The 11698-nt window shown below is 39.9% G+C and overlaps 1 protein-coding gene across 2 annotated transcripts in view; it reads left to right on the top strand.

Moving 5' to 3' along the window:
• SOS1 (SOS Ras/Rac guanine nucleotide exchange factor 1) overlaps nt 1-11698 on the top strand; it is a 58653-nt gene that overhangs the window by 27510 nt on the left and 19445 nt on the right. For both annotated transcript variants that reach the window (XR_005858804.2, XM_003640931.6), the window contains exons 11-20: nt 3787-3868; nt 4257-4379; nt 4909-5012; nt 6109-6331; nt 7024-7143; nt 7453-7615; nt 8026-8143; nt 9294-9466; nt 10250-10366; nt 10544-10808. Coding sequence is in view for 1 of the 2 variants with exons in the window: in XM_003640931.6 (XP_003640979.3) it covers nt 3787-3868; nt 4257-4379; nt 4909-5012; nt 6109-6331; nt 7024-7143; nt 7453-7615; nt 8026-8143; nt 9294-9466; nt 10250-10366; nt 10544-10808 (1488 nt within the window). In the remaining variant the exon portion in view is untranslated. The remainder of the gene's footprint in view (nt 1-3786; nt 3869-4256; nt 4380-4908; nt 5013-6108; nt 6332-7023; nt 7144-7452; nt 7616-8025; nt 8144-9293; nt 9467-10249; nt 10367-10543; nt 10809-11698) is intronic.

Genomic DNA, 11698 nt, shown 5'->3' with positions numbered 1-11698 from the left:
AGTGATTATAAATAAATCTGTTTACTCTGCTGTTCTTATTGCCCTTCTTCACTCTTCCTTCAGCTTAGCTTTCCTATCACTTACTAGAAACACAAATGCAATATCTTACTGGCAATTTTTACCAGAGCACTTTTGTGCCTGACTTCATTGTCTTTTAACTTTATCAAGTTTAAGCCATTGGCTTCAAATTTTGCAGGCATGATTTATGACATAATTTAATCTTTTTGGAAGTTAAAGTAGAACAATTTTGCCCCAGAGAAAGGAAGAGGATTATTTTAAGAAGCTGAAATTGTAATTGGCAGAGAGCTAGCGGGAGGAGTATTTCTTTTAGTGCCTTTGTATGCATTCACTTTACTTTGTGCAGCTTGCATCCCATTGAAGATTGCCCTTTCCATGTGCGGAGGATTCTCGCTGTACCCCTGGCCTGGGCGCCAGCAGTGTTCTCCATGCGTTGTCTATCTAGCGAGCTGTGAGCTGTCTTCTGCAGTTCCTTAAAACAGCAGGGATGCCTGTTTTGGAAGAACTTATGGCTTGTTGAAATACATCTCATGTATTGCTTTTTGCATTTGACACGCTGGATAACCGCATTCTTGCAGACACTTTAAATCCCTGATGTGAACAGCTTCTATTTAATAAAGCCTCAATGGGTTGCTTGAAACATAACCATTGTGTGATGTTGTGTGATGCGACCCATCAATATGGGTACTCCAAGATAGTTGGAAACACTTCAACCTACACCCTCTCCCCCCCCCCCCCCCAAAAAAAAAGAAAATAAGAAAATAAACAGGTTGTCCTCTCATTAATTGAGCTCATCTTTGTAACCTTAGAGGTGTGAGAACGACATACATGGATCTGATGCTGAATTGCTAGGTTGTGCATTGTTTCTCCATATCCTTTTTCATTATATGCCTTCTTTTTTGGAGCTGGCTTTCTGTGGGGGTGAAATGTGGTCGTTCTAACTGTTCTTTGCTGTCTTTTCCAGGGAAACAAAGGAATAGAGATTTAGTGACTCAGCAAAAAATGGCTCTTGTACGGGAAATGAGGTCCATTTCCTACATAAATCATTCAGTGTTTTGTTGCATTTTGTGAGACGCAGTGAGAAGGTCAACCACTTTCCATAGTAACCCTTTAGCTCTTCTTCTGTACGTGCACGACTGAGTGCAGAGCTCCTCTTCTGCTTTGAGATGTAGGAAAATGGTTATCCCTGTGGTACGTGGCCAAATAGCTGCAGGTTGTTGTTGGTTCTTTTTTTGCCCCACAGTAGTGTTGTGCATATGTGACTGTAATCTTAAGAACAGCATTGACTTAGGCCAGAATGGCAAGCCTTGACTTCTAATGTCTAATCTCAGGTGCAGTGTGGTTAGTCCTGGGTCTGTCCAAACACAATATTTTGGAGTAGCTGTGAATCTTTTTGAAGATGTTCATGTGGTTCACATCCTGTAAGGAGTAATTACAGATGTAATGCGGAGGCTGATTTGCTGGAAGTAGCTGAAGTTGAGGTAGTTGGTTATTGAGGTCAGTGGGCACTCAGATCGTGTCTCAGCTTTTCTGTCCTATGTAAAGGTCCACAGGAGACAGTAGATAGGTGTGTTTGACCTTTTTGCTTTTCTTCCCTCGCCTCCAAGACGAGGCACAAAACAGCTTTTCAGCAGACTGTTCTGTTTCCTTGTGGAATAGAGATCCCTGACAGCCGCTTTGCTGGGGTCCAGCCCCCAGGAAGGGAAGGCAGGCTGTCCACGTAGTCCTGGGCTGGAGCAGCCAAGCTGGGAAGGAGGCTCCTCAGCACAGTAGCTTTCCTTGTATTTCAACCTGAGGGAAACTGCCCTTCCATTGGAAATGCAGATTCTCGTCCTATTTGCATACTGCGGTGGATTTTAGTAGTTTTAGTGTGTTCTGTGTTTATTATCTCCTCCTTTTCCTGATTCTCACTTAATAGCAGCTAGGCTAGGTGGTACCAAGATTGGAAACTCTGGGCATTTCTTTATCTGTAGAGCAGTGCTCTTCTATTTTTAAAGCTTTGATATGTTAAGAGTGCTTGTGCGTCATCGTAGTGTCCGTTTCCTTTCTTAAGGAATTCAAGGGTGATTATTTATAAATCCTTGTAGAGCAAGTTATTGTTCTTTTTTAGCTTTAAAATGGGCTGTATTGAAGAGAGAATTATCACATGAGCAGACATCCTGACTAACTGGTGTTGTCTGTATTTTTTTTTTAACACTTGCTCGTATATTGTACGCTGTTTTGAGTTGCAGATCTTGCTAGTGAGATAACAAGGTTAGATTTGACTTTCTGATGTACTTCATTTGAAATTCAATATGTATTGTGGATTTAGACACCGGGTCTACCTGTAAATAACAATAGGCATGACTCAGAGCTTGCTTCTCTTTCACATATACAAGCGCTGTTTAGGGTGGATGAAGTCTGCAGAATGCAAGCTGTGGAAATGTGAGCAACTGTATTTAGTTATGTACTTGGGTGTTAGGGCATGAAAAATCGTGTAGTTCTGTGGTGAGGATGGAGACAGGGAGGATATTCTTTATGCAGAACGATTTGGAGTGTGGCCTTTGAAAAGTGCAGTGTCAAGAAGAGATAGGAGAGGCATCGTGTTAAGAAAAAATGAGTAACAAAGGAAACAAGGATGATAAAGCAGACTAGCCAATGTATCGTTCAGGAAATAGCAATTAGCGTCCATCAGAAATGCGAGGAAATGGTGGGTGGCACAGGGCATGGCTCGGCTGTGCTGTGTGTCACTACAGACTGCTGCCCCAATGAAGGGCATAGCGAGGTTTCAGAAAAGGCAGAGTGTTTGTGATGGGCAGCGTGAATAGGCAAAGAGGATTTTTGTCCAGGTCATGGAACAAGTTTGGTGATGTGACGTGTAAACTGAGGTGAAATCATGCAGGGTTTCTTTTTGCATTACAGGCTATAAGAGCTCCTGTTTCAAGTCCTGTATGCTGTTCAGCCACTCTGTATGAGAACATTTACCCATTTGATTTTGTTTGTATAAAATCTGTATACGTGATTAATGTGCAAAGCCATTGCAACCTGCTCATTAACTTTCAGTGATAGCAACGGTAACCTTTCTCAAGTCAACTCTGTGTAGTGCCAGCAAGCTGTCACTGTGCTTCCTCAGACTCGAAAACAAATAGGTTTGCTTTTGTAATTAAGGGAAATGCTTTGGTTTTCTGTTTTCAATTCTTGCTTTGTTATTAAAACTATTTTGAATATCTTAAACTAGTATGTAATCAGTGTATATTAAATCTGTTTGTTTGCTTGAAGCAAAATGAACTTGGTATAACTGAAAAAATACCTCATCTTCCTTAGCAGACATGAGCTGGCCGTGAGTTGTACCAGGCTGGGGAAAACAATCTCCATGCCAGAGAGTTACACCATTCCTATCCAATGCAAAGTCACCTGCTGTGGTTTTTGAGTTATTTTATCACGACTTTTATCAAAAACCAAAGTTGTTTACTAGGTGCTTCATAAACTTGTCTATTTAATGTTTTCAAAGTGTTTCAAAAGAAATCCAGTCTTTTAATAACGGAAGGGAGATTAACTCATTTTTGTTTTTCAAACAGAATTAAAATTGCTTTTTGAATTCTGCTTTTTATTGCTATTTTGAGTGATTCTGGATTGTTACCAAAGCAGTTTTATCTTACATTAGCTTCTCTGTAAATGTGATAGTCTAACATCCTCAATTTCAAAGCATATAGTTTGACTTCAGGTTATTTTTAAGTATAAAACACAAGGGAATTGCTGACGTGAGCATAAAATTATTTTTTCTCTTAGATCCCAACTTTGTTCGGACTTTTCTCACAACATACAGATCCTTCTGTAAACCCCAGGAGTTGCTGAGTCTGCTGATAGAAAGGTATGCCACTGATACTGTTCAAATGAAGTGCCTTATTTGTTTCAGTTTTTACTTGGAGTAGCATTGTGAGACTTCCCTTTTCTGTTTGGCTTTGTTCCATTCCAATCAATTTTTAAGCAGTTGTCAAAGATTCAAGGCCACCGAGGATTGCAGGTAAAATGCACAAGCTATATCCAGAAGTTTTAGGATTATTTGGATAGCACAAATTTGTCTCTGAAATCTGTATTATTATTGAATTCAGCTAATTTTCACGTGGTTACCCAAAAATAAAATCCTGACATGTGGAAACCATCCGAATTTCAAGTTACCTGAATCACCATTTATTTGTATGAGCAAGATTAGTGTAACAGGTGATGTGATTGGTGCTTATCCCCATCTTTTGTGCTAGATTTGAAATTCCAGAACCTGAGCCAACAGAAGCTGATCGTATTGCTATGGAGAATGGAGACCAGCCTCTTAGTGCTGAGCTAAAAAGATTTAGAAAGGAGTACATTCAACCTGTGCAGCTACGGTGAGTACTGTAGCAATGGGAGCAAAAGTGGCTTCCTTTTAAGTTTTTTAAACACCACGTTTTGGCTGCAGGGGCTCTTTTTGATAGCCTTTTTTCTAGACGCTTTATTGGACAGCATAGGGGGTCAGTCACATGTTATGGCTTTGCTGCTTGAAAATCTGGTGGGAATTTGAATTCGTGGCATGAAAGGCCTCGGTAAAGGCTTTTGCTGAGTTTTAAGCTATAGATGTGCCACTCAGTTTCTAGTAGTCGTGGCTTGTAGACTTCTAAAGAATCCGTCTTTCAGCGAGGCATAACTTTCCCACAAAGATCATGCAGAGAGCGTCTTCAGCTTTTTTTTTTACTGAATGGTAACGTTACTGTGACTTCTTTAAAGTAAAACATGTCTTCAGCTGGTGAAATGTGGACGGTAGAATGATTGCGTTTGTTCTTCTGTTTCTGATTTTCTGTGAACCCTTGACTTCCAAAAGTTTTGAAATGCTAGATGTGAAGATAGACCACATTGTGAACTGATGCTTTATTTTTGCAGGGTATTAAATGTATGTCGACACTGGGTAGAGCACCACTTCTATGACTTTGAAAGAGATGCTGATCTTCTGCAGCGTTTGGAGGAATTCATTGGAACAGTACGAGGTATTTATGTCGTCTTATTTGTATTTAACTTAAAGCGTACGTATGGAATGGAATCACTTCTCCTTTCAGTGTCTGGATAAAGAAAAACATAACTTCCTGCTTATTAAATACTTGGGGGGAAAAAAAGCATAAAAAAACTTAAAACCTAGCCTTGAAGGTCTGACCTCTGTTCAGAAGAAATAATACTTTATTTACATCCTTAATTATAGGTTCTATCCAATAAGGTGACTGAAGCCTATGGAAAAATAATGAGAATTGAGTGGTGCTCAGGACAGAATAATTGCTTTGATTGTCCTCTTAAGCTATACTCGGGTGTAATGTTTTGTACATGTTTGGCAGTAGAAACCACTATTTTGTTAAAGCAAGGATTTTTCAACTACTTCACAGCCCTCCGTGCCAGGCCTATCTTGTACAGGTCTTTCCTGTTCCCTTGTAACAACGACTGGAACGGCTACAGCAATAGTATGGAGGAAAAGACTGCACTGGAGGAGTATTTGGTGCTTCTTAAGCCACTGAAGGGGTTGAGAGTGAGCCAGCTAGTTGAATGTCAATTACTTGCAAATTTTCAATGAGTTTGCCATCGTATGTGTAAAATTCTTAGCCTGTAGGGCTAAACAGGCATTTGTCCTTTGGATTTAATTCCCTGTTTTGATGATAGATGTGATTGAGGGAGAAGCTTCTCCCTCTTCATTCTTCTGTCCTCTGTGGCCTGAGGTAAGCAAGTCCTCTTGCCGAAAGTGTGAAGTTGAGGTTTTTCACAGAAGTGCACTTTGGCTAAAAAAAAAGTTACTTTCCGTAAACTTGTTGTAAAGTCAAAAAAATAACAATACCACTTAAGAGCAGAAGCCTAATTGAGGTGTTCTGGATTGTGCCTGGGCAAGCTGGTCGTGCTTTGCATTGACTTTTGAGGGATTCTTCTTTATGTATTTGAACGTTTTGAGAGTTGTGTGGGAACATCATGTATGCAATTCTAAAGAATTGGGTAGCTTTACTGTACTGGGGGAGGGAGTTGCACTGAAAATGCCCAGTTACGCAGACATCTTTGACAAAGCAGTAGTAAGAGTAACTGAAAAGTAATTTTGTTTCTGTCTGCCAGGCAAAGCAATGAAGAAATGGGTAGAATCAATCACAAAGATAATCAACCGGAAGAAGCAGGCACAAGCCATTGGGCCAAGTCACAACATCACTTTTGAAAGCCCACCTCCAGCGATTGAATGGCACATAAGCAAACCAGGACACACAGAGACTTTTGACTTGCTCACTTTGCATCCAATAGAAATTGCTCGGCAGCTCACTTTACTTGAGTCAGATTTTTACAGGTAACTTTCCTCCATTGAAAAACACGTGACAAAAAAACCCCACAAAATCCTCCAGCATAAAATTGTTTCTGCAGGCCCCTGCTGTGAAGTCCCCACAGTAGGTCGAGGAACTTTACCAATGCTGTATATTAAGTTGTTATTTTTTCAGAAAACAAAAATCTTGAAGCCAGTACCTAAATGCCAGTCTTACCCTCCCCAAGTCAACATGCAGCAGCTGATGCGTACTATCAATTGCATTGTGCTGCAGGTTTCTCCTGATACTTTCCAAGTAGGTCAGTCTTGGAGAAGTATGAACATGAATTAAATCAGTTTTCTTCATATCCTAGTTTGTGAAGTAAATTATGGAACGTGTCAGATCTCATTGGATGTCTGTGAGAGGTTGTAGAGGTGCTGGGAGTTCACATCATCATATTGTGGTGAATGGGATGTGGACCTCATTCTACATTTAGACGAACAGAGGTGGTTAATAGTCGTATAAATCAAAAAAATACTTAACATACTAAAAAACCAACCAAACATAAACATCCCGCTCACCCAAGTCACATGTTGAGCCTGAGGTCATAGATGTAATACCTTGAGAATTCAGATCCAAGCATTAATTTCAAATTCCCTGGAAGTAAAAAGGGTTTGGACAAATATCTTCTTTCATGCCTGTAATTACATTTTTTAATACATGCGCCTACTTTTTCTAGAGCTGTGCAGCCATCTGAACTAGTTGGAAGTGTGTGGACGAAGGAAGATAAAGAAATTAATTCTCCCAATCTCCTCAAAATGATAAGGCATACAACTAATCTCACTTTGTGGTTTGAAAAGTAAGTGTCTTTCCTAAATCTGCATGTACTCCATTACAACACATTTACGATACGTTTGGAATTATACTGTGGAAAAAAATCTAGATTGTGATGTTTAGATGCTACATGTGGTCCCTGAGAGAATTTTACCATAATGATCTCAGCCTTTTTAGTCTTTATTCTTAGAAGCAGTCTTTATTCTAAAAATGTTCAGAACTGTGTCAAATAATTTGATACACCTCTCATATTTGTTTTTGTTACAAATTAATATTTGCTTTTAAAGAACTCAAGAACCGTTTGGTACAAAACCAAATGCTCTTGTTTGTTTAGATGCATTGTAGAAACAGAAAACCTAGAGGAAAGAGTAATTGTAGTGAGCCGAATAATTGAAATCCTGCAAGTTTTTCAAGAGCTGAACAACTTCAATGGCGTCCTTGAGATCGTCAGTGCCATGAACTCTGCAGCAGTGTATAGGTTGGATCACACATTTGAGGTACAGTGAAATGTTTTCCATTCTTGGTGTGGAAGGGTGATGCAGTACTCTGTAGCTAACTAGAAGCCTTTGTGAAGCATGTCCTTTATAGAAGGAACGGGGAAGGCAAATCCCTTCCTCTCCCTGACACTCCCCCCCGACCCCCCCCCCCCCCCCCCCAAAAAAAAAGAATAATTTAGGATGTAAGAGGAAGGGTTTTTTTTTTTCCCATTTATTTTTTCTTGGCTTCAGAAGCTAGAAATCAATCCTCATTTAAGAAAGGCAGAAAAAGCTACTGAGATCCTGAGATGCTGGGGCCCTGTCCTCATGGTCGCTGACTTAAGCATCAGTGGGAGACCATTACACTCATTGTTGCTGGGCTGTGCCATTACACTGTCTTTACAAGGAACATGTTTCATCTCTCTCTTTAGCAAATTCCAAGTCGTCAGAAGAAGATTTTAGAAGAAGCTTACGAACTGAGTGAGGATCACTATAAGAAATACTTGGCAAAACTCAGGTCCATTAATCCTCCTTGCGTGCCTTTTTTTGGTATGTACCTTTGTTTCTCAGTGAGCTGTATTGTGCATAAACTTTTGGAAAGTATTGTGAACAATAGTGAGAAGTCAGTTTTAATAGGATATTCAGGTTTGAATTTCAGCTGCCCAGGCATCAGTGCATTTTCCCTGGCTTGCTTAAACCAGTAGCAGGACTGACTGAGAGAAATCATGAATTGCCTATATGTGAAAGAAATGGTAAATTGACTATTAATTGCAGATATTATTTGTGGGGAAAAACAAGTTTATCTGGAATATCTTATTTATATTTGTGTTATTTTTTGTACTTTACGTGCAGTTTGAACTGTGTCATGACCATAACTGCCTTAAGTGGAAGGCAGGCACTTTCAGAAACATTGGTGCTCAACACCTCCAAAGAATTATGCAAATAGCATTTCTGTTCTGTAGCAAGCTGCTTGGACATCTGTTGCTGATCATTTCTGATGCTCACAGTACATTGTTCTTGTCCAGCATAGACATCAAGCCAAAACTGAAAGAAAATTGTGTTAGTAGCTTTTTTAGCTTTTTAGAGGTTTTGAGAAGATATACTCTAGAGTTCTGTGGAGAAAGAAAAGATCAAGTAAGAAAACTTTCTGTCCTGCTTTAAGGTTAAGTCGGTTAGCAGGACCACAAGTGGAGAGTTATAGTTCTTTTAGGCTATGCTCAGACGGGTCATAACTGGCTGTTCCCCATAGGTCATTCATGGACTTGAGAGATCCCTTTTCTCTTTCAACATCACAATTTGATGAATTATGTGAAGGCAGGAGTGGAACAGAAGAATAAAACATTGAAAGCATTTAGCTTATCTGAGGTCTCTAATGTAGTAGAGCTGAATTGAGGCAGAGTAGTTCAGAGAAAGCACCTCAGTGTATTCTGTGTTGCAAAATGCTAGTAGTGTTCAGTTGTGTGAGCTTCCTAAACTGTGGAAAGATGCAATGACTCAGATTTTGGTGCAAAAGGCAGATTTCAGGAGAAGGCATATTAAAATATTTAAATGAACGCTGACTCTTACTGAACCTAATTGAGAATTCTTCTAAATAATCAAAATACAGAAATGAAGTTCTTTAAGAATTCTTTCTATTCCATCCATATCCGTTCCTCTCTGTTCTGCACTATGTATTTAGAATCTTTTGTGTTCTCTGCAGGAATTTACTTAACTAACATTTTAAAGACAGAAGAAGGCAACCCTGAATTTCTAAAGCGACATGGAAAAGAACTCATAAATTTCAGCAAGAGAAGAAAAGTAGCAGAAATAACTGGAGAGATACAACAGTACCAGAACCAGCCATATTGTTTAAGAGTAGAATTTGACATTAGGGTAAGTGGCATCGCTTCCGTGTGTCCGCACACTGAGGTACTTGTGTGTGATTACGTCAGCTGATAGGCCATAGAGATGGACTGCATTAGAAATAAGCAAAAGGCCCGCATTAAAACTTCTGTCAAGGTTTTTTGGGAGGAGAGAGGAAAGGAGATGGGGCTTAATTTCAGCTGTTGGGGTACTGGTCAGTAGGTCTTGGTCAGTTCTAAAAAGGAATGGAAACTACCAGATTCTCACTGTCCTCAGTCAATCACATGCTTGCAGTCTGCCCAGTTGTCTTTTTCTTCCTCTGTTATTTCCTTTACATTTACAAGTTTACCTGGCAGCACTGTGTTCACTTCAAGTATTGGTGGTGATGACGCTCACAATTTTGGCTGAGGTTGTGTTTGTTCTGCTTGGTCTGTGGTGTTCATGAGATCCTTTGGTATTTTTTTCTCCACGGAGTTTGACAAAGTCATTCTGAGAGCAGTCTTGCCCTGCATCAATGTGCAGATGGACTGTGCACAACTTCTGAGGGCGTTTGGGCTAACCTGTTCTGCTTTTTGCACTTCAGAAAGTAGTTAGGGTGCTAGCACAGTTAGTTCTGCAGGCCAAGCACAGTACTAATAGTGTCAAACAGAGCACTGGCAACATGCAACTTTACTAACTTAAAAATCTGTCCTCACTACTGACCTGAGTGTTTGCTCTTTTCTGTGGAGCAGTTGGGGTCACTTATAGAGTAGGCGGAAGCATCACAGCAATATCTTAGTTGATGTAATTTTTATTTACCTTCTTGCATTTCAGAGATTTTTTGAAAACCTGAATCCGATGGGAAGCAGCATGGAGACAGAATTTACAGATTATCTGTTCAACAAGTCGCTAGAGATAGAGCCACGAAATGTGAAGCCTCCACCAAGATTTGTTAGTATTCGTATTCTTTTTCATTTTCCCCCCAGAAATGCTTACATTTGTCTTTCAGAGATGGAAGTGATCTTAGATCTCTAACTTCATAAGTGCAAAACTGTGCTTTGGTGATTTTTTTTTTGTGTTTTGTTTGTGTGTTTGTTTGATATATTTTTGTCTTTTTTGTTATTTCAGCCCAAAAAGTACAGCTATCCTCTCAAGTCCCCAGGTGTTCGGCCGTCTAATCCAAGGCCAGGTACCATGAGACACCCTACACCCCTGCAACAGGAACCAAGAAAAATTAGTTACAGCCGCATCCCAGAGAGTGAGACAGAAACTACAGCATCTGCACCAAACTCTCCACGAACGCCTTTGACCCCACCCCCTGCTTCTGCTACTTCAAGTACTACAGATGCCTGCAGTGTATTTGACTCAGATCCTTCAAGTCCTTTTCATGCAAGTAGGTGATAATAGATAGTGTACGAAGGCTATATATTAGATTTTGTTATCTTAAACGGGTAAAACCATGCTTAGTCTTCTAAAGTGACTATAGAAGTGTAGTCACTCTTTGTCTCCTTGCAGCAGGAAAAACTTTGAATGCGTTTTACTACATTTTTATTTATTAGCTCTTGTTGTAAAGGGAGAAACTGAACAGAGTTAGGCATGTTGGGGTATTACATGTCTTTGGAGAAACTGGTAAAACAGAAAGACAGCGATGCATTGTCTTTGCTCATGTATGTCCCATACCAACATCTGTAGCATTTGCTGCCAGATATGTGTGTGGTGAGTGTGTTTGAAGAGTGAGAATAGGCATGAATGTTTTGCAGGTGACTTAGTCTGCTGCCTGCCGTTACAAATCAGTTTCAGGGCACATGAATGTTTTTCCTGAATAACTTAAAATCTCTGTTGTCCTGCTTTAAATCAGTCAAGACCTATCACACTGTTTTCTGTCTTCACCAGCATGCAAGGAAGCTCATATTTTATGGTGTACTTTCAATAATTTTTATAGGCCACAGTGCCTGTAATGTATTTGGGCTTTCAAAGGAAATATGGGGTTATTCCCATGTTGAGCAGGTTGCCACAAAGAGGTGAAGTAACTTGATAAAAGCAGAAGTTGCTTAGCAGTACAGTGGCATTGCTGAGAATCCAAGCTGGCTTCCTGAATGTTTCTTCATAAGAAGATATTTCTTCATTGTTGGATTGACACATCAGCTGCAAGTTCAGGGTATGGTTTTAGTGCTGCTGTGATCCAAGAACAGCTTTGTGATGTGGATTCTGGTCTTGAGGATTACTTACAAAAGTGCAAGAATTAATGACCACAGAGGTTATTGCAGTTCAGAAAAGCAGTTT

Source organism: Gallus gallus, chromosome 3 (genome assembly GCF_016699485.2).
Source record: "Gallus gallus isolate bGalGal1 chromosome 3, bGalGal1.mat.broiler.GRCg7b, whole genome shotgun sequence".
In the NCBI taxonomy this organism is placed as follows: domain Eukaryota; kingdom Metazoa; phylum Chordata; class Aves; order Galliformes; family Phasianidae; genus Gallus; species Gallus gallus.
The sequence above is the reverse complement of the archived record's forward strand: the minus strand, read 5'-3'. Positions and strand labels throughout refer to the sequence as shown.